Source organism: Phacochoerus africanus, chromosome X (genome assembly GCF_016906955.1).
Source record: "Phacochoerus africanus isolate WHEZ1 chromosome X, ROS_Pafr_v1, whole genome shotgun sequence".
NCBI lineage: Eukaryota > Metazoa > Chordata > Mammalia > Artiodactyla > Suidae > Phacochoerus > Phacochoerus africanus.
In genome coordinates, this window is record NC_062560.1 from 34,121,819 (window position 1) to 34,143,918 (window position 22,100).

The 22,100-nt window shown below is 35.9% G+C and overlaps 1 protein-coding gene across 1 annotated transcript in view; it reads left to right on the forward strand.

Annotated features, from left to right (window-relative positions):
* Positions 1–22,100, forward strand: part of CFAP47 (cilia and flagella associated protein 47) — a 443,526-nt gene that overhangs the window by 53,039 nt on the left and 368,387 nt on the right. The window contains exons 20-22 of the mRNA XM_047764176.1: positions 2,068–2,212; positions 7,149–7,243; positions 18,241–18,382. Of these exons, the coding sequence (XP_047620132.1) occupies positions 2,068–2,212; positions 7,149–7,243; positions 18,241–18,382 (382 nt within the window). The remainder of the gene's footprint in view (positions 1–2,067; positions 2,213–7,148; positions 7,244–18,240; positions 18,383–22,100) is intronic.

Here is a 22,100-nt window from a genome sequence, read left to right on the forward strand (position 1 = left end):
GTTCACAATAGCCAAGACATTGAAGCAACCTCAGTGTCCATCAGCAGATGCATGGATTAAGAAAATGTACATAGACACCATGGAATACTACTCAGCCATAAGAAAGAGCAAAATAGTGCCTTTGGCAGCAACATGGATACAACTAGAGATTCTCAAACTAAGTGAAATCAGTCAGAAAGAGGAAAACAAATACTACATGATTTGATTTATATGTGGAATCGAAAATATGGCATATATGCACCTATCTACAAAACAGAAATAGACTCACAGAGAGCAGACTTGTGGTTGCCAGGGGGAAGAGAGTGGGATGGACTGAGAGCTTGGGGTTAGTAGATGCAAACTATTACATTTAGAATGGATAAACAGCAAAGTTCTACTGCATATCACAGGGCACTATATCCAGTCTCGGGATAGACCATGATGGAAGATAATGTAAGAGAGGGAATGTGTGTATATGTACGACTGGGTCACTTTACTGTGCAGCAGAAATTGACACAACATTGTAAATCAATTAGTTTTAGAAAGAGTGTGGTGTTTTTAGTTTCCGTATTCAGCCCATTTATATTAAAAATGTATTATTATTTGGTAATTTGACCTATGGAAATTAATATATGTAATATAAGTGTAACTGCTAAAGCAGAATATTGAGTAGATTAAATGAAGATTTAAGAATTCATCCCTGAACTTAAGTATTAGGACAGTACCAATGCAGTGAAATCTTCTGCAAGCTTCATCATGATTCTACCCCTTTTAAGAGATAACCACTTCCCTAATTTTGTTGTTATTGTCCCTTTACTTTTTCTAATTGGGTTACCACATTTGTATGAATTCTTGAGCCGTTCATTATTTAGTTTGTTCATTTTTGTGCTTTATAACAAAGACATGTTATCTATGGTGGTTTACTTTTAATTGAATGTTATATATTTAAACTTCATCTCAGTTATGTGCCACTGTATTTTATTCATTGTCCCTGCTGCTTAATAATCCATTATGTAGATATATGGTAATTTGTAGACTTATTCCTTTGTCCATCCAGTTAGTGTGTCTGTTTTTTTTATTATTACAAACATTATAGCTATAGCATTCATATTCTTATCTTCTGAGGTACTTATGCAAGAGTTCCTTTAGGAGTGGAGCTGGTGAGATAAAGAGTGTGTACTCTTATTATTTTATTTGACTTCACAAGATAATTTCCATCTATTTTTGTCAAATTTTGATTGATCCACATTCTGTTTCTCCACAAGTTGTACTGTAAGACTTAAGGTTTTCCAGTCTATTGAGTATAAAATGATTCCTCACTGTGGTCTTAATTTGCATTTTCTGAACTATAGTCAATTTTTTTGAATTATTGTCTTGTCACCCGATAAAATTTTGCTCCACAATTGATAGAGTGCATACACACTTTTTTTTTTTTTTCCCGGCCAGGCTTTCAGAGTTAGTTCTGGTCTTATCTACCCAATGAAACTTTGCCCAATCCTTCAAAGCAGGCCAATATGCCTCTCTGTATTGTGACATTTATAAGATGTTACAGACATCTTCCACTCTGGGAACATCCCCATTTTAGCAATTGTCACATTATTTTCAGGTTATCTGCCCTTCTGGAGGAAGTCAAAATCTAAAACTGAAATGAAAAGTGATGAGTTATTAACTTTATACAATTACAATAAAGATAAGAGGTAAAGGAGGCAGAATTAATTGGCTTTGGTGGCTGATTACATATAGGAGGTAGGAGAAAGATGGAAAATGTAACTAATTTGTAGAGAATGCTCTCATGAATTATGTCCTTAATAAACATAACAGTGTAGCCTTTTATTGATCTATAAGTGACATATAACATTATGTTAGTTGCATGTTTACAATATAATGATTTGATATTTGTGTGTTGTGAAATGTTCACCACAGAAAGTGTAGTTAACATCCATCACCAAACATACTTACAAAAGCATTTTTCCTTGTGATAAGGACTTTTAAGATGTTCTGTTTTACAGTATAATTTTTAGTTTATGTTACATTATTGTCATAAACTGTTAATCTACTTTCTAATTATGATTTCTTTTTACATTTTAGGATGTATTTAACTTCAGTGGCACCTATGTTGGTACTACCCAGATTATTCCATTTTTGGTAAAAAACAAAGGTATAACATGTGCCAGAGTAGAGTTTAATATGCAAGGCCTTGAAGGTTTTTCAATGGATTTTAAGGACAAATCAGGTATGTTTTATACTACGATGATATTATTATAAAAGTAAAACAGTTTTGAGTTGCTCTAAGGTATAATATTAAACAGTAAGTCAAGGGCCATTATACTTAATTATTTTTAATGATTCAATTCATGTTGGTTTTTTTTTAATATTCTACAACCCATCATGGTTGTAGTTCTAGAAATACATCTGTATTAATAGAACACTTTGGTAATGCATAACATATAACTGTGCTTATTAATTGATTTAATATAGTATGTTAAGTATGTTACGTATAAATATGTACTATAAATGAAAATATTAATTTCTAATTTTGATTACTTAAGAATTTCAGGAAAATATTTTGGAGAGCTCTCTTTTTACTTATGTATTTACTTAGGTATATTTACATTAAGTTAAAAAAATGCACTTTTATAAGTACATTTCATTTCCTTACTGCAGGGGCTGGCAAACCAAGGTCTGTGGACAAAATCTGGCCTGACACCTAGTTTTATAAACAGAGTTTTATTAAAACACAGACATACTCATTTGTACATTGTTGATGGCTGCTTCCTTGATATACTGGTAGTTGAATAGTTGTCATAGAAACTGTATGAATTGCAAAGCGTACAATATTTACTGTCTAAACTCTTAGAGAAAAATACTAGGCAGCCAGCCATTGGTTTAGTCATTTCTTCTTCAGTACGTGTTTGTTGAATACCAGTTATAGGCCAGATTCTAGACTTTGAGTCTATAAAGATAAATAAGACATCTTACATGTTCTTCAGAAGTGAATAGGAAGTTTATCAGTCAAGGTCTCAGTAGTAAACCAGTGACTTAAAGCATTTAACTGAAGATAATTTAATGAAGGAATTATGTGTAGATTTGGGAGCCAGGTTAAAAGAAACTGACAGGGGATGAAAGCTGCCTGCAACCTCTAGGGCTAAAGGAGCAAGAGGAGGCAAGATATTATTGGAGCCCTGTGAGTGATGAAACTATGAAAGAGTGGCCATCCAGTAGAAGCTATAACTGTAAAATAAAAATGCAATCCTTGCCAGAAATGCAGCCAAGGCAGGGGAGATATGAGAGCATAAATACTTTCTACTCTCTGATACCTTGTTGGCATCTCCCTGTGGTTGAACCAAATCAGAGACAGAAGAGCAGGGGGCCTAGATGAATCAGTCTGTAGAGGTCAGGGCAGAGGAGAGTAGAGAAAGATGGTTACTGGAAGTGACAAATGGTGGTGACTCTAACATTAGGAGAGAGATAAAAGATATTCCCATATAACATGGCAGATGCCATATGATAATTCAGTACATGGTGCTGAAGAAGAATATATCAGAGGAAACTAGTTGAGAATCAGCATAAGGAAAGATTTATTGGCAGGTTGATTCCTAATCTAGATTTGGAAGAATGAGGAGAGATACACAGGAGGGGATGTGAACGAATGCAAGTAAAGGCCTAGACATGTGCCACTATGGCAAGTAGTTTGGAGTATCTAGAGCACAGAGAGGTTGGACTGGAGGTGCAAGTGAGACCCGGGTCACTAAGGGTTTTTTCTGGACATTTATCCTAGAGCTTAGGCAGCACGATTAAGGATTGATATCCAGGTACTTATGTGATTACACCTGCTCTTCACTAATTTTCCTTTGTGAGCAAAGTTGAGAATGGGCTGGAGGAAGAGGTGGGTGTGGGAAGGCAGGACCAGAGACAGGGAGATCAGTTAGGTACAGTGGCCGTGCAGGTGAGAAGTGCTGAGAGCCTGGGCTCACACAGTGATGCCAGGAGTGGGAAGGAGGAGAGTACAAAGATGCTGTACATTTAAGAAATGCTCCAGCTTGGTTACCAAGTGGACATGGATATTAGGGAAGAGGAGGAAGTCTTGAATCATTCCAGTTTTTGACTCTAAGAGGTAGGTGATTGGAGGGACAATTCCTGGTTGATATAATATGGGAGGAGGAACAGGTCTAGGTGAGCACGCTGTGTTTGAGGATACTGTGGAATAGCCCAGGAATTATAACAGTAGGAAGGTGGAAATCCATGTGAAGTTTATATTCGTTTTTAAAAATTTGGGATGTTGAAACTTGAGTTGCCTCAACACTTTACCCTGACCGCCTCATATACTTTCATGCACTTTGTTGATGGATTATAGACTCTTCCTGGTTATTCTGAAGAGCTGCTTGGCAAGGTGCATTTTTTCCACAATTCTGCCTTAGCCCTAGCTCAAAGCTTCCCTTCTGGGCCACTGCATCATCTTTTAAAATGCTTTCCCCACCTATAAGCCTTTCTCCTCATACCTGTATCAGAGAGGGACCTCCTTCCTTCAAGCAAAGTTCAGTGCTTGAAAAGCTTTGCTGATTTCCTGTTAATGATCACACTGGTTCTCAGCAGCAGCAGGCTGCTGCACAGTCTAGGATGTACTAAGTTGATCTTAATGATTATTAACAATTTGCAGTAAAGTTTGTACTTAAAATGTCCTGAAAATATATTTTATTATTGAGTGTGTTAACACACAAATGTCCTCTGTGACAAATTAGACTTTTTTCACGTGATCTTTTCAGGGCAAGAACGACTTAAGGGAAAGGAAATACTGAGACCTATTTAGGTAGGCCTTTACCTTGTCTTTCTGGTCACTTCTCCCATTGGAGATTGCACCGGCTGGCTCTGCTGCAGCCAGATTGTGTACCTGTTTCCTCCCATGGCATTGCGCTTCCCTCCTCCTGGGATAGTTCCTCCTCTCCTGTCCCTGCTGTCTGAGATCCCAGCCTCTTTTACAAATTAGCCTCAGGAGTTCCCTTCATGGCTCAGTGGTTAACAAATCCGACTCGGAGCCAGGAGGTTGTGGGTTCGATTCCTCTTCTCGCTCAGTGGGTTAAAGATCCAGCGTTGCTGTGAGCTGTGGTATAGGTTGCAGATGCGGCTCGGATCTGGCGTTTCTGTGGCTGTGGTGTAGGCCAGCGGCTACAGCTCCAATTTGACCCCTAGCCTGGGAACTTCTACATACTGTAGGTGTGGCCCTAAATGCAAAAAAAAAAAAAAAAAGATAGCTTCAACCTCTTGCATCCTTTGAGTCATTAGCCCCATTCCTACCTCTGTCCAGTGGGTTGACAGTTTTTTTTTAATCTTTGCTCATTTAGGACAATATGTTAATTTTATTATGGCACTAACCAAATTCTACCTTGTATTAAAAAGCTGTGTTCCTGTTTGTCTCCTCTACTACATTGTGAGCTCCATGAGGTCAAGCACCACAGTTGCAATTTTTCTGTTCTGCTGGAGTTGCCTGATATAGTTCTCTTCACTTAATAGGTGCTTAAGAGCTATTTATTGATGCTTTCTTAGATTATTGCATTTCACAAACTATGTTTATAAATTTCTTTCTTTTGTCTTTTTAGGGCCGCACCCCTGGAATATGGAGATTCCCAGGCTAGGGGTCAAATCGGAGTTGTAGTCGCTGGCCTACACCACAGCCACAGCAACGCCAGATCCGAGCCACACCTGCGACCTATACCACAGCTCACGGCAAGGCCAGATCCTTAGCTCACTGAACGAGGTCAGGGATCAAACCCCCAACCTCATGGTTCCCAGTCAGATTCGTTAACCACTGAGCCACGACGGGAACCCCTATATATTTCAAATATACTTAAGGATGTCTATTTTGGGGAGTTCCTCTTGTGGCTGAGCAAATTACAAATCTGAATAGTATCCAAGAGGATGTGGGTTTGATCCCTGGCCTTGCTCAGTGGGTTAAGGATCCAGTGTTGCCGTGAGCTGTGGTGTAGATTGCAGACATGGCTTGGATCCCTCGTTGCTGTGTCTGTGGTGTAGACTGGCAGCTGCAGCTCTGGTTTGACCCCTAGCCTGGGAACTTCCATATGCTGCAGGTACGGCCCTAAAAAAGAACAAAAAAATCTATTTTGTTATCTTATATATTCTAGATATATATCCATTCTAGATGTATATTCTTCGCTGGAGAATATGTATACTTTTACAACACCACAGTGTTTGTGTTGATAAATACTTATGGATTATTTTGTTCATTTGTGTACTGTTTTTATACATCAAGTTGAGTGAAACTAAATAGGATGAAGGAGGGTGAAATGAGTTAAGTTTATTTCCAGACAGAGGTAATTGAAATTTTTATCATTCCTTGGGTTAATCAGAAAACTTTAGGGAGAAAAAAGGATTTTTAGAATTGCTTGGATGAAGACAGAGATCAAATGTAAGTAACATTTGTTCTTTTAGGAAATTTTTTTTCTTTATTGGCTGTGCCCTTGGCATGTGGAAGTTCCCAGGCCAAGGATCCAGTCTATAGCACAGCAGCGGCCTGAGCCATAGCAGTGACAACGCTGGATCCTTATGCACTAGGCTGCAAGGGAAATCTAGGAACTTCTTTTAGAAATTTAAGTGCTTACAATTACTGATCCTGAAGTTTGTGTTACTGTTTGACAATTGTTTCTGCATCTCCACCCAATGCTTTAGCATCTGTAGTGATTCCATTTTGTTGAAAAGTTTCCTTGTATGAGATGGTGTTTATCTTCTTTGTGAATTGCTTAAGGCATCAGAGGAGGTCTGGGTCTTCCCTGCTCCATCTCCACTGGAGGGGAAGTCTGACCTTTCTCAAACCCAAGATTCAGTCAGTTATTTGAGCTTACCTTTATACTTTTTATATTCATCTGACTATGACTGCGATAGCCTTTTTGAACTTTATGGATGTTTTAAGAATTGATTTAGCAGTTCCCGTCATGATGCAGCAGAAACAAATTGGACTAGGAACCAGGAGGTTGCGGGTTCAGTCCCTGGCCTCGGTCGGTGGGTTAAGGATCCTGTGCAGATATTTCAGCATGTGCTTTTTGATTGTTATGAACATTTTGATGAGGTTTCTCAAAGTTTCATTTCCACATTTTATAATGCTTCATAGATAGGCTTCTGGCTTAAAACAAAAATATGTCCCTTTTCCTGTCTTACAGGGCAGTTCACAGACCCTGAATTTCCTAACATATATTTCTTGGAGTTAGAGGAATCAACATCTATGGAGTGTGGCATAGCATTTTCTCCCAAAGAAGTAAGTTCAGCTTTGTATTACTTATATTACTGGAGAGTAGTTGAGTTAAGATAATTATAAATAAGAAGCTATCTAAGATCATCTAAGAAACTCTTTTTATAGTGGGTCTTTTTCTCATTTATGGAGACGCCTACATTTACCATTTAATTTAATAAAATGTTTATTAGAGGTGTCTGGCTCCTGCTTTCACTGTGTCTCAAGTGGTGCAGAGGGCACACACAAGAAACCTATGGTCTTTTGGTCTCAGTTTTGCTTTTAGAAAATTCAAGATACGACATGTTGTGAAGGAGAGGAAAGTTGAGGGTGACTCCAAAATCACTTATATTTGAGCCAGCATGTGCTTTGTACTTATATTTGAGTGAGGTATGCTTGATGCTCTTGGAATCACTCCCCAAAATCATCACAGACATGCTGTCAAGATTTAAGAGGGGTTGCTATGACACTGGTTCTTGGGTAGTGTCCCTTAATGTTTGGTGATTTAAAAATACCAACAAAAACAACCAACAAAGTAAATCAAGGAAAACACCTTTCCTGGAATGTGCCCAGGAGGAAGAGATACCACTGGCAAAATTTCAGTTACATTCTTGCCTTAGAAGCAACAGAAGGACCAAGGGAGAGCTTCTCGCTAAGTATGGTATGAAAAGGCATGTCATTGCACCCTTCTAAACAAGAATCAAACTGTTTTATGGCAATTTGAGTATAAACTCTTATGTCAAAATGTTTTTTATATTCCAGCACAACTAGTGTGATGCCTTATATCCAATAGGTGTAGAATAGAATAAGTGAAAGGAATTAATAACACAATAAGAAGGTATGTTGAGTGCTAACAAAGTACGTCCTTAATGATCCATTTTTTAAAATAATGTTACTGAACTACAGAGTTTACTCAGATTAAAATAGTGTTTTAGGAATAATAATAACAGTTATTTAGCTCTCAAGAGAAAATAGTGAAGAAAATTCAAGGACACATTCAGATTGAAGAAAATGCTAAAGGTTAATTTTGCCTTCTTAGGTGTAATACATTAGTTGGGCTAGGTCTTGTGGGTTGTGTATACATGTGATTCACATGGAATAATATTGTCTACAGAGTTCAATTTTTTGTCTGTACTGGTTTTTGACAAGCATAGTGAATGAGGTATCAAAGGCTACTTTTGTGGTATTAATTTTGTACACTTTAAGATGTATACCATACTGCGATTTCCACAGGTTTAGTGTATAGTAATTATTCATCTACATTCATGAACCAGTGACATTTAGATAGATACTCTTTATCAAGGTTATCCAAAAGCCAGAGGACATCTTTGCTTTTTTGAAAATCATCTTACGAAAAATTCCCTCTGGCCTAATTTAGGCTTTCAGATAATATCAGAATAACATTTATTTTTTCTTAAGGCCACACTTGGGGCATATGGAAGTTCCAAGGCCAGGGATTGAATCCAAGCCGCAACTGCTACCTATGCTGCAGCCGTGGTAACGCTGGATCCTTTGACCTACTGCATCGGGCCAGGGATCTAACCAGTGCCTCTGCAGTGACCAGAGCCGCTACAGTTGGATTCTTAAACCACTGCCCCACAGTAGGAACTCCAGAATAACATATTATTATTTTTCAGCAAAGGATTTTGAAGTGCATGAAATATTGTCGGGGTATTAGAATTATTTGTTGAATGGAACAATCTTATTTATTTAATTCAGACAAAAGCATAATTAACAAGTTATTTGAAGAGATTCAGAGGATGTTTATTGTTTATCTTCTTGATTTTTATGGTATTTTAATATCTTTCAAAGCCTGCTCGACTCTCACATATCCTAACCATTTGCAGGTTTTCTCAGCATCAACTTACATTTTAGGATTGCATTTCTCTGATACTCTCCTGATATTAAAGTCTGTTGTCAAAATTAAATGGGAAGTTCAAGGAGCAGAAAGAAAAAAATGAGCAATAAATAAATCCTAATATATACCAGTAACCTCTGGTTATATATTGGGGTCTTGTCATTTTTTGTCCTTTTCCTTCTATCTCCATACTTATATTTCTACTTCTCTAATTGTAATGAAATCATACTTTATGAACATTTTTAACTTGTCTTTTTTACTGAGTACACTAATTTAAATGTTAAGAATTGGAGTTCCCATCGTGGCTCAGCAGAAACGAATCTGACTAGTATCCATGAGGATGAAGGTTCGATCCCTGGCCTCGCTCAGTGGGTTAAGGATCCGGTGTTGCCATGAGCTGTGATGTAGGTTGCAGATGCGGCTCGGATCTGGCATTGCTGTGGCTGTGGTGTAGGCCAGTGGCTACAGCTCTGATTCAACCCCTAGCTTGGGAACTTGCATATGCTGTGAGTGTGGCCCTAAAAAGACAAAAAGAAAAAATGTTAAGAATTACTTTTTGTGTCATTAAGTATACCAAATGCAGTTTAAGTTTTTAGGTATAGTATATTATTTTATGGCTAGACTATGTTACAGTTACTAAACTAAACATCCTTACTGGACACTTAAGATTTTTTAATGGTTTGGCTTTATAAAATGATTCTTTAAGAAACATCCTTATCGATAACTGTTTTCACAATGTATGTTTTCATTATATCTTCCTAAAAGTTGAATAATTGGGTCATACTGTATGCACATATCTTAGGCTGTTGATATGTGTTGTCAAGTTGCTCTTCAAAAAGGTTATACCAGTTGTATCATCTACTAGTAACAGTGTCAAATGTTGCTCACTGTCTTCTGTCTTTGTACAACTAGGTTACATCAATTACATATGTGTGTGTGTGTGTATATATATATATATATATATATATATATATATGTATATGTGATATTCTGCCAACCTCATAGGTGATTCTTCTTGCATAACAAACCACCCTACAACAGTAACGACTCATTTGCTAACAATTTGGCTTGGTTGGTACCATTAAAATTCTTTTAATTCTCTGATCAGTAAACTAGCCTCTATTCCTATTCTCTTCTCTTCTCTTCTATTTTTTTCTATTTATTTTTGCTTTTTAGGGCCACACCTGCAGCATATGGAGGTTCCCAGGCTAGGGGTCTAATCAGGGCTACAGCTGCCAGGCCACACCAGAGCCACAGCAATGCTAGATCTGAGCCACGTCTGTGACCTACACCACAGCTCATGGCAACACTGGATCCTTAACCCACTGAGAGAGGCCAGGGATCGGACCCACAACCTCATGGTTCCTAGTCAGATTCATTTCTGCTGAGCCATGATGGGAAGTCCTATTCCTTTTAAAATGTTATTGGCCATTTTTCTTAGAAAAATGAACTTAGGAATCACTTTCTCAAGATTAAAGCTAAAATTTCTAAGGTAATTTTGATTTGTGTTGCATTCAATTAATAAAAATTTTGGAGAGAATTGATTTCTGTATAAAGCTGAGCTTCATATTCAGATATAAGGTATGACTTATGTTATTAAAGCATTTTATGTTGCTGAACAAATTGCTGAAATACTCTGAAGTAATATTTCTCTGCTGTTTTATGCAGTGTAAATGATTAGATTTTATATATTTTATGTCCTTATATTTTGAAAATAATGTTGAAGGAGGTCTAAAACTGTTTATCTTACTTTAAACATCAGTTACTTATAATAATACTTCAATTTGAGATTTTTTGAAGAATATTGTAGTAGATTGCAAATATTGTTGTCTCTTCTGTTTTAATAGTAACAATTTTTACCTGTTTTTTTCTTACCATATTGCATTGTTTAGAATATCTGAAATAAGGTCAGATATTTTTCTTGGCTTATCTTATTCCTAATTTCCTATGAAGCAGTATGTTTTAGGCTTGAGAAATTTCGTTCAAATACTAATTTAACACTAATTTTAATCCAGAATAGATGTACATTTCAAAAATCTAGTTAGTTATCTATATGTCATCAATCATGTTATTATTCAAAGGAGAAAAACAATATGTTACATAGTTCAGCATATTTGTAGCATTAGTATATTTTTGGGCTCACATCAGACAGAAAGTATTCAATGAGTGAACTAAAGTATAGTGAATAACGTGGCAGGTTCATTTGAGAACTTGTTCTTTCTTGTGGATACTTACTTAGAATTGGAATTGAGAAAAAGTTATGTACATTTTAGTACATGTATCCACATTGCTACTACAAAAGTTGTATCAATTTATACTTCCATCAGTCACCCATCATTCTACATATGTTTCTTGGGCACCTACTAGGCATGCTGCACTATTTTTGACTTTGGGATTATAGTATAAAGCTTACATTGTAGTGTGGCACCAAGCTGTTTTTTTCCACATTTTTTTTTCATACTGGGTATTATCATGTACTAATATAAAAAACACATGTAAAAAAAGTTCCATGTGTTTATTTTTCTTTTGTCACTTATGTTTTTTGTTGTCATATTTATGAAACTGTTACCTCACCCAAGTCATGAGAGTTCTGTATTTGCTTCAAAGAGATTTATAGTATTAGCTTTAAAATTTAGATCTGTGATCCATTTTGAATTAGTTTTTGGTATATGGTGTGGTATAAGAGTCCAGTTTCAGTCTTTTGCATAGAAAGTCTGTTTGTCCCAGGACCATTTATTGAAAATAGTTTTACCTCATTAAATTTCCTTCACACTCTTGTCTAAAGTCAGTCGAACATAAATACCGAAGTATATCTTTGGACATTGAATTCTGTTCCATTGGTCTATATGTCTCTCCTTATTCAAGTAACATAAGGTCTTGACTACAATAGCTTTGTAGTTTTTATAGCTGGAAAATATGAGTTCACCAGTTTTATTCTCCTCCAATGGTATTTTTGACTAATTACCTTATGGGTTTTAGGATGACCTTGTCAATAATTAGAAAAAAATCTAACTGGGATTTTGATAAGGATTATAAAGAACCTGTCTATCATTATGGGGAGTAGTGCCATATTAACAATATTATGTCTTTTAATTTATGAACATAGGATGTTTTTCCATTTATTTAAATTGCCTTTAATTTCTTTCACAAATATTTTATAGTTGTCAGTATTCTTATTTCCTAGTTCCTTATTTATTTATAAATAATTATTTTTGATGCCATTGTAAATGGAATTTTCTTAGTTTTATTTTCGGATTATTCATTTCAACTATATAGAAAAACAATTGATTTTAAACATTGACCTAGTATTCTGCAACCAGGTTGAATTTATATATTCATATGGTTTGTTAGCAGATTCCTTAGAATTTCCTATGTGTAAGAACACACCAGCTGCAAGTACAAAATATTTTACTTCTTTCCAAACTGGATGCCTATTACTTTTTAAACTGCCTAATTGTAGAATCTCCAGTACAATATTCTATAAAAGTGGCAAGAGCAAACATCTTTATCTTGTTTCTGATCTTAGGAGGAAAGTATATATCTTTCATCTTTAAATATGTTAGTAGCAATGTTATTTAAAATTTTTTTTGTTGATTCCCTTTATCAGGTTAAGTTCCTTTCTACCTAGTTTGTTGAGTATTTTGCTTATGATATAATGTTTCATTTTGTTGAAAAAAATGTTCACATCTAGTTTGATGATCACATGATTTTGCTTTTTATTCTATTAGTGTGGTACATTATATTGATTGATTTTTGTATGTTAAATCAACCTTATATTCCTAGGAAAAAAATCCATTGGTCATGGAGTATACTCCTTTATATATGTTTCTGGATTCAGTTTCCTAGTATTTTCTTGAGGATTTTTACTTCCCTATTCATAAGGAATATTGTTCTTTAGTTTTCTCTCCTTTAGCTATCTTTGATTTTGGTGTCAAAGTAATATTGCCTTCTTAGAATGAGTTCAGAAGTGTGTTCTCTTCTATTTTTTTTTTAACTATTCAGTGAATTTATTACATTTATAGTTGCACGATGATCATCAAAGTCATTTGATTTCTATTAATACTCTTAAGTAAAAAAAAATAGAAGAGGAAATATAGAAAGGAGACAAGATATAACTAGTTGCTGATGATTAATAGTGAGAAATTCCAGGAGAAATAAGATCAAACAAATTTTTGTTTTAAGGACTGAAATGTGAAAGCAGGGTAGTATTTGTACATGAACAGTTTACACATTGACATCTGTGTGCTGGTATCACTGAATAGGTAGATTATCATAGGAATGAGTTGCTCTTATTTGTCAAAATAAATGAAATATCCATGAAAATAAAATGCTACAGTATTTTTATGCTTGTATAATTCTGTTACAGGAACAGATTTTTTGCAAAAGATTCTATGATGGGAGATAGAGTTGGCACTGATGTGGCCCAGTGACTTAGTCTTTTTGAGTTGTTGTAACAAAATGCCCCAGACTGGGTAGTTTATAAATAACAGAAGTTTATTTTGTACAGTTCTGGGGGCTGGATGTTGAGAATCAATCATGGCCCCAGAATCATAGAGTAAGGGTCCCATTTTGGGTTGCAGACTTCTTGATGTGTCCTTAGATAATGAAAGGGGCTTAGGGATCTCTCTGGAGTCTCTTTTATAAAGCACTTAATTATAAGACCCCATTCCCAGTCATGAAGTCTCTACCCTCATAGCCTAAGCATTTCTCAAAGCCCCATCCCTTAATTCTGTCATCTTTGGAAGTTAGGTTTGCAACATATGAATTTTGGGCGCATACTTCTAGACCATAGCAACCAACTAATGTTAGATAAAAACAAAATCAAAGCTCAAGAGTTTGCCTAGTAGGGTAGATAGGCATGGAAAGTTGTGAGTATACCCTTTTTATCATTTAGCTCTTAATTTCATTTAAAACTTATTTTTGAATTTTTCTAGTATCTGGAGATCATCACATGAATTCTGAGGAATCCCTGGAAACCTCTAATTTGTGTTTCATTTCTTTTTAAAAATAATTTGTCGAGGGTGATTTCTATAATATAAAATTAACCATTTGAAAATAAACAATTTAGTGCCTTCAGATGTGGTATAATCACACCCTCTATTTTATTTTATTTTATTTATTTATTTATTTATTTTTGGTCTTTTTGCCATTTCTTGGGCTGCTCCTGTGGCATATGGAGGTTCCCAGGCTAGGGGTCGAATCGGAACTGTAGCTGCCAGCCTACGCCAGAGCCACAGCCACGCGGGATCCGAGCCGTGTCTGCAACCTACACCACAGCTCACGGCAACGCCGGATCGTTAACCCACCGAGCAAGGGCAGGGACCGAACGCGCAACCTCATGGTTCCTAGTCGGATTCGTTAACCACTGCGCCACGACGGGAACTCCTCTATTTCATTTTAAAACATTTTCGTCACTCCATACTTAAACCCTTTACCCATTAATCAGTTTCTCCTCATTCCTCTTCCCATGAGCCAGCTGCAGTCTCCAGTCTACGTTGTCTCTATGGATTTATCTTTCCTGGATATTTCATAGAAAATCACCTCTCCTAAATTTTTCTTCTGCCTATTTTGTAGTCACCCTCTCCCACAACTTCAGTGCAGGGAAAGTTCTGATCTCATTTTGTTTTTATAATTTTGTCTTTCCACTTGTGTATTACATGAATTAAATCATAAGGTATGCTGCCTTATTAATCTGGCTTCTGTCATTTAGAATAATTCATCCATATTATTCTGTGTAACAATAGTTTCTTCCATTTTATTATTGAAAGGTGTTCTATTGTGTTAATTTACAAAATTTTGTTATCCATTCACTGTTTGGAGGGAATCTGGCTTGTTTTCAGGTTTTCCCCGTTATGAATAAGGCCACTAAAAATATTTGCATGTAGGTTTTTGTATGAGTATGTTTTCATTTATCTTTGATAAATACTTAGAGTTGGGAGTTCTGGGCCTCATATTAAGTCCATATTTAATATTTAAGAAACTGTAAAATTCTTTTGCCAAATGACTATAAAATTTCATGTTCGTATTAGCAGTTAATAAATGTATTGGATGTTTACATCTTTATCAGCATTTGGTAATATCTTTGCTGAAGCATTGTAATAGGTGCGAAGTGTTATTTTCTTTGATTTCAAACTGCATTTCCTTAATATCTGATAATGGTAAATATCTTTTTATGTGTTTATATGTCATATGTATATTTTCTTTTTAAATCTTTTACATGATTTTCATTTTATTAATATTTGTGTATTCTTGATATGTTTGGATAAAAGTTTGGTTTTTGTCAGAAGTATGTTTTGAGCTTATATTTTTGTTTTCTTTTTTAAGTCTACACTTATGACATATAGAAGTTCCTGGGCTAGGGGTCGATATGGAGCTGCAGCTGCTAGCCTATGCCTCAGCCATGGCAATGCCAGATCCTTAACCCACTGATTGAGGCCAGGGATCAAATGTGCATCCTCACAGACACTTGTGTCGGGTTCTTAACCCACTGAGCCATGATGGGAATTCTTAATTTAATATTTTAACATTTATGAACAGGACAGATATTTAAAGTTTGATAAAGTATAATTTTTTCTTTTATAGATGATTCTTTTGGTATTGCACTTAAAGATTTTTCTGGGAGTTCCCATTGTGGCACAGTGGAAATGAATCCAGCTAGTATCTGTGAGGGATGCAGGTTTGATCCCTGGCCTTGCTCAGTGGGTTGGCAATGCGTCATTGCCATGAACTGTGGTGCAGGTCGCAGACATGACTTGGATCCCACATTGTTGTGGCTGTGGCATAGGCTGGCAGGTGCAGCTCCAGTGTGACTCCTAGTCTGGGAGCCTAGGAACTTCCATATGCTGTGGATGCAGCCCTAAAAAGACTAAATAAATAAATAAATATTTTTTCTCCAACATTTAATAAATAAATAAATATTTTTTCTCCAACATTTTCTTTTGTAGTCTTAGGTTTTATATTTAGATCTTTGGTCCATATCGAATTAATAGGAATTTTTAATATTATTTATTGTTTATTTTAAGAATTATTTGTGGACTCATGAAAAAAAAACCAAGGCAAATAAGCCTTGGTTTGGGGAGAAAAATGTACTTTCAATGTCACAAGTTTATTTTCTTTTTGAAATGTCTTTTTTTTCAACTTTGGTTTGCAAATTCCATAGTATCTCATTAGATTTCCAGAATTTACTGGTCATGTATAACTGAAACTTGGTAACCTTTGACCAGCATTGCCCTATATCTCCCTACCCCTAGCCCCTGGCAAGGACTATTCCAATATGTTTCTGTGAGTTTGACTATGTTATTTTATATTATATTATTATTTATTTTTCTTTTTAGGGCTGCGCCTGTGGCACATTAAGGTTCCAGGGCTAGAGGTCAAATCAGAGCTGCAGCTGCTGGTCTACACCACAGCCACAGCAATGCCAGATCCAACCCACATCTGTGACCTATATTGCAGCCTGTGGCAACATTGGACTGTTAACCCATTGAGCAAGGCCAGGGATCGAACCTGCGTCCTTATGGGTACTACGTTGGGTTCTTAACCCACTGAGCCACAATGGAAACTCCTGAGTTTGACTGTTTTACATTTCACATAAAAGTGAGGTAATAAATAATTTGTGTTTCTGTATTCAGTTTATTTCATTTAGCGTGATGGCCTTCAGGTCCATCTGTCTTGTTGCAAGTGGAAGGATTTCCTTCTGTTTTTATTTATTTAATTAATTAACTTATTTAGTTATTTTGCTTTTTAGGGCCACACCCGCGGCATATGGAGGTTCTCAGGCTAGGGGTTGAATCGGAGCTTTAGCTACTGGCCTACACCACAGCAATGCCAGATCCGAGCTGCATCTGCAATCTACCCCACAGCTCACGGCAACACCAGATCCTTAACCCAGTGAGCAAGGCCAGGGACTGAACCTGCATCCTCATGGATGCTAGTCAGATTCATTACCTGGCTTGCCACGACGGGAACTCTGATTTCCTTCTGTTTTTAATGCTGAATGAATTCCACTGTATGTATATACCACATTTACTTTTTTTCCATTCACCCTTTGATGAATATGTAGATTATCTATGTATCTTGACTATTGTTAATAATGCTGCAGTGAACACAGGAGTGTTCTGTGTGTATCTCTGAAATATTGATTTCAGTTCTTTAGGGTAAATACTCAGAACTGGGATTGCTGGGGAATATGTTATTTCAGTTAATAGTACTGTATTCTGTGCTTGAAATTTGCTAAGATGGTAGATCTTAAGTATTTCTGTCTCTCTTTTTCTCTCTCTCTCTCTCTCACACACACACACAGTAACTGTGTGAGGTGATGGATATGTTAATTAGCATGATTGTGGTATTATTTCATTATGTATGTATCAAGTTGTAAACTTTATTTTTTTTTCAAAAGAGTTGTTGGCTTTTTTACTGTTGAGTTGTATAAGTTCCTTGTATATTTTATTTAATTAATTAATTAATTTTTTTGTCTTTTTGCCATTTCTTGGGCCACTCCTGCGGCATGTGGAGGTTCCCAGGCTAGGGGTCTAATCGGAACTGTAGCCGCTGGCCTACACCAGAGACATAGCAACACGGGATCCAAGCCGCGTCTGCAACCTACACCACAGCTCACGGCAAAGCCGGATCCTTTAACCCATTGAGCAAGGCCAGGGATCTAACCCGCAACCTCATAGTTCCTAGTCGGATTCGCTAACCACTGAGCCACGATGGGAACTCCAAGTTGTAAACTTTAAATATGTATTATAAAAATTGTATCAAGTGAAATAGGTGAGGGGAATTAAGAGATACAAACCTCTAGTTACAAAATAAATATGTATTTGTATAACTGAATCACTTTGCTGTACACATGAAACTAACACATTACAAATCAAGTGTACGCCATTGTAAAGTAAAAATTAAGCTAAAAACCGAAACAAAAAACAAGCCACAGCGATGTAATATACAGCGTAAGGAATATGGTCAATAATATTGTAATTACTTTGTATGAAGACAGTTGGTTACTAGACTTAGCATAGTGATTATCTCATTATATGTGCAAATGTCAACTTACCTGTAGCACACCTGTAACATAATAATGTATGCCAGCTATATTTAAATTAAAAAATATCACAATTTTTATAGCAAAAATCATCATAGTTAAAATGTATTTTTTCTTTGTCAGGTGGCAACATATGAGTTTAATGTTCAAGTTCGAATTAATTACTTCCCATCTTCAGAACTTTACACTCAATGTTCTTTGTCAGATTCTCCTGTGATTCCAATGACAGTACCACTTATTCGACCATGCTACATTCAAGCCACTGGTATGTAACATGAAACATTCAACTGATGTGCATAAGCCACATATTTACACCTAAGTTTAAAAAAATTACATGAGATTTGTTTTTTTTTAAATATTAAAAAGTAAATGTATGATTCTTGAGAGGTTTGCGAGTCAGTGAGATTGAATTTTGGTAATAGGATGGATATAATTTTACATGATTTACCCTTGCTTAAAAAATAGGATATAATTAAAAACAAAGATCACTTTAGTACTTTATTTATTGTGTGGGCAATTTAAATATTAAATCAAAATAGAAGTTATTCAAATACATTGGTTATAAAATAAAGTGATTAAATTTTTATTTAAGAAAATGTTTATTTCTTCAAAGGGATGAGTTACTAAAATACTAAATACAAGTAAAAAAGGGTAAGTATATGAACATTTTGAATTATAATTGAATATTCATTTTTTTCTAAATATACAAGTATAAAATTAATGCCCTTTGCAAACCATATTTTTGATGGGCTCTGGCTTTGCATTGTATTATGTATGCTTAAGTATTTTTCTTTAAAAGTCAGGTCTAGTCTATACTATATTTTGTTTTTATAGTCCTGACATTAATTGTCATTAATAAAAAGTAGTGATCTGTTAATAATTGTACTTGGCACCTAGTAAGAAAAGACTCATTAATGTAGCACATACAGTAGAGAGATTTATTTCACTCCCACTTAAAGAATTAGGAATTCCACAGCTGGTAGAGGCTTCATGAAGTTAAAATTTTCTCCTTTTTTTGTCTTTTTGCCATTTCTTGGGCCGCTTCTGCGGCATATGGATGTTCCCAGGCTAGGGGTCTAATCGGAGCCGTAGCCACCAGCCTATGCCAGAGCCAAAGCAACACAGGATCCGAACCGTGTCTGCAATCTACACCACAGCGCCAGACCCTTAACCCCACTGAGCAAGGGCAGGGACCGAACCCGCAACCTCATGGTTCCTAGTCAAATTCGTTAACCACTGTGCCATGATGGGAACTCCAAAATTTTCTCCCTTTTTTTAAGGTATCTTCTTTAGGGAAAGAAAGTAATCGTTGTCTAAATTTTCTGAAGAAAGTAAATTATTTTAATGAGATGTAAAAGAAAATTTACTCATTTAATAGTTAAAAATTAATGTATCGTCATTAAGAAAAACTGGAAAATGTAGAAACACAGCGTCATCTGGAATATGAATATTTAGAGCATACTGTTATTAATATTTTGGTGTCTTGCTCTTTTATTGTATATTTTGCTTTTATTTATTTGTTTATTTATTTATTTATTATTTCTTGGGCTGCTCCCGCGGCATATGGAGGTTCCCAGGCTAGGGGTCGAATCGGAGCTGTAGCCACCGGCCTACGCCAGAGCCACAGCAATGCGGGATCTGAGCCGCGTCTGCGACCTACACCACAGCTCACAGCAATGCCAGATCGTTAACCCACTGAGCAAGGGCAGGGACCGAACGCGCAACCTCATGGTTCCTAGTGGGATTCGTTAACCACTGCGCCACGATGGGAACTCCTGCTTTTATTTATTTTTTAAGATCTCCCTGTTGAGATCTTCTATGCTAAGTTGAAATTTGATCACTCAGTAGAAACTTTTACTTGGATATAATACTCTTATTACTTATATAAATCAATACTGGTAACTGTTGTAGAGTATTTGACCCAGTGTCTCTTATAGATTACCTAGGTGTAATCATAAGCATTTAGGTTGTTTCCTTCTTTTATTTTCTTGTTCATATAAATATTACTGTAGTGAACATTTTTGTGTGTAATACTTTTTTCCCTATTTAGATTTTTATTGAAAGTGAGAGCAATTGCCTGCATTCCTTCTAAAGTAGATACATGTTTACAAAAGGGCTTTTGTAAAGAGCTGTGATGTTTCACCCACCCCTTCTCCAGTGTCAGTTCCAACTAGCAGTGAATGAAAGAAACTGCATTTCTTTCTAGGTGATTAAAAGTTCTTCATTTCAGTTTTCATTTCTTTGATTGCTCATGAGGATTAAAATTTTCTTTCTTTGCTATTAATTATATACTTCTTAGGTACATTTTCTCTTGCCTTCATCACTAGCTTTCGTCTTTATCCAAAGGATGTCAGTTACCCCTTTATTGAAGATAATTTTTTCTTTTCTTTTTTTGCTTTTTAAGGCCGCACCCACAGCATATGGAAGTTCCCAGGCTAGGGCGTGAAATTGGAGCTGCAGCTGCTGGCCTGTGCCACAGTCACAACAACACTGGATCCAAGCCGTGTCTGTAGCCTATACCACAGTTCACGGCAACGCTGATCCTTAACCTACTGAGTGAGGCCAGGGATCAAACCCACATTCTCATGGACTAGTCAGATTTGTTTCCACTGAGCCAGGATGGGAACTCCCTGATGATAATTTTTTCATATTTACTGTGGATGTTTTCTAAGATTTGTTGTTTGCCTTTAGTTTTACTCATTTAAAAAATAGATCTTTTAAATAATTCTACAGTGAAATCTAGCTCTCATTTCTTCTCTGATTTCCAACAACTATGCTGTAAAGATTAGATCGTCTTCCCCATCTACAGGGCTGGCAAATGTGTAATTCTGCTTCTTTTCCCTGTTTTAATGGTATGAATTTGATTTAATGCTTAACTTATAAAAATATTATTGCATTTACATGAAGGGCCAAAATATCTTAGCAGATTTAATTATATCATATAGTTTATCAACCCCAAAGTTTACTAATGATTGAAGTGATAGATGTAAAATGAGGTAGAAATGTAATATTTGTTCCCATAGAAGTTAGCATCTTCCAACGTGTCATTTTATCGCTCCTTGGGGTGCCTTTGGTTTTGAATTAACAGATGACTAGTGAATGAAATTTGTAGAAACCTTGTTCTCAAAGGATGTTATTTTTGTGTGGAGCTCTGTATTGTATTTTTTTACTCTTAATAGTTACACAGATAATGCCTTTGTGATAAATTCCTCTTCTCCTATCAGCAATGCCCCATAAATCCATAAATTCCAGCTATTTTTAATTGGCCATTTAAACAGAAAATGTGTGTCAAGGTTCTTCTTTGAATAAGTCCACCAGTCAATACCATTTTATGTTCACAAGGAGCTATATCAAGTATGTTACTCTCTTAACCATCACCTCAGTAGGAAGATGATTCCTTGGTAGAAAGCTCACAAGCCTGCTGTTTGTTATCTTTTTGTTCCCAAATCACATGCTTTCATTTTTGAATTAAAATAGTGCTAATCTAGAATTGTAGTCCATTATCTTTCTCCTCCTCAAGGCTTATCCTTTACCCTAGAGGCAGTGATTTTCCTTTTTAATTATCTAATGAAAACACTGATTTGATGATAGGTATCTTTACTCACTTGAAACTCTAACTTCTCTTATCCATTTTCCTAATATAATTATACCTTTAATTTCAATTCAATTTTTTTACCAGATTGAATTATTATGATGATAGAGTGTTCACTGTTTAGCCAAGTAGTGTATTGTGCATAGTTATTTTATTTCCTTTATTTCAACTTTTTTTCCCTATAGTTAATAAGTGCTTAATTGTCCTTAGGTATTTGACTAACTGCTGTCATACCATAAAGCTCTATAGTATGCTTGTCAGGACAGTGTTCCACATACTCTAGCCTGTTCCTATTCCCTTGAAGCAACCCCCCTGGAGCACATCATCTTCCTGCTCCTGCATGCACTAGATGCTTTCTTTCCCTGTGGCAGAGTCTGAGACTTCTGTTCAC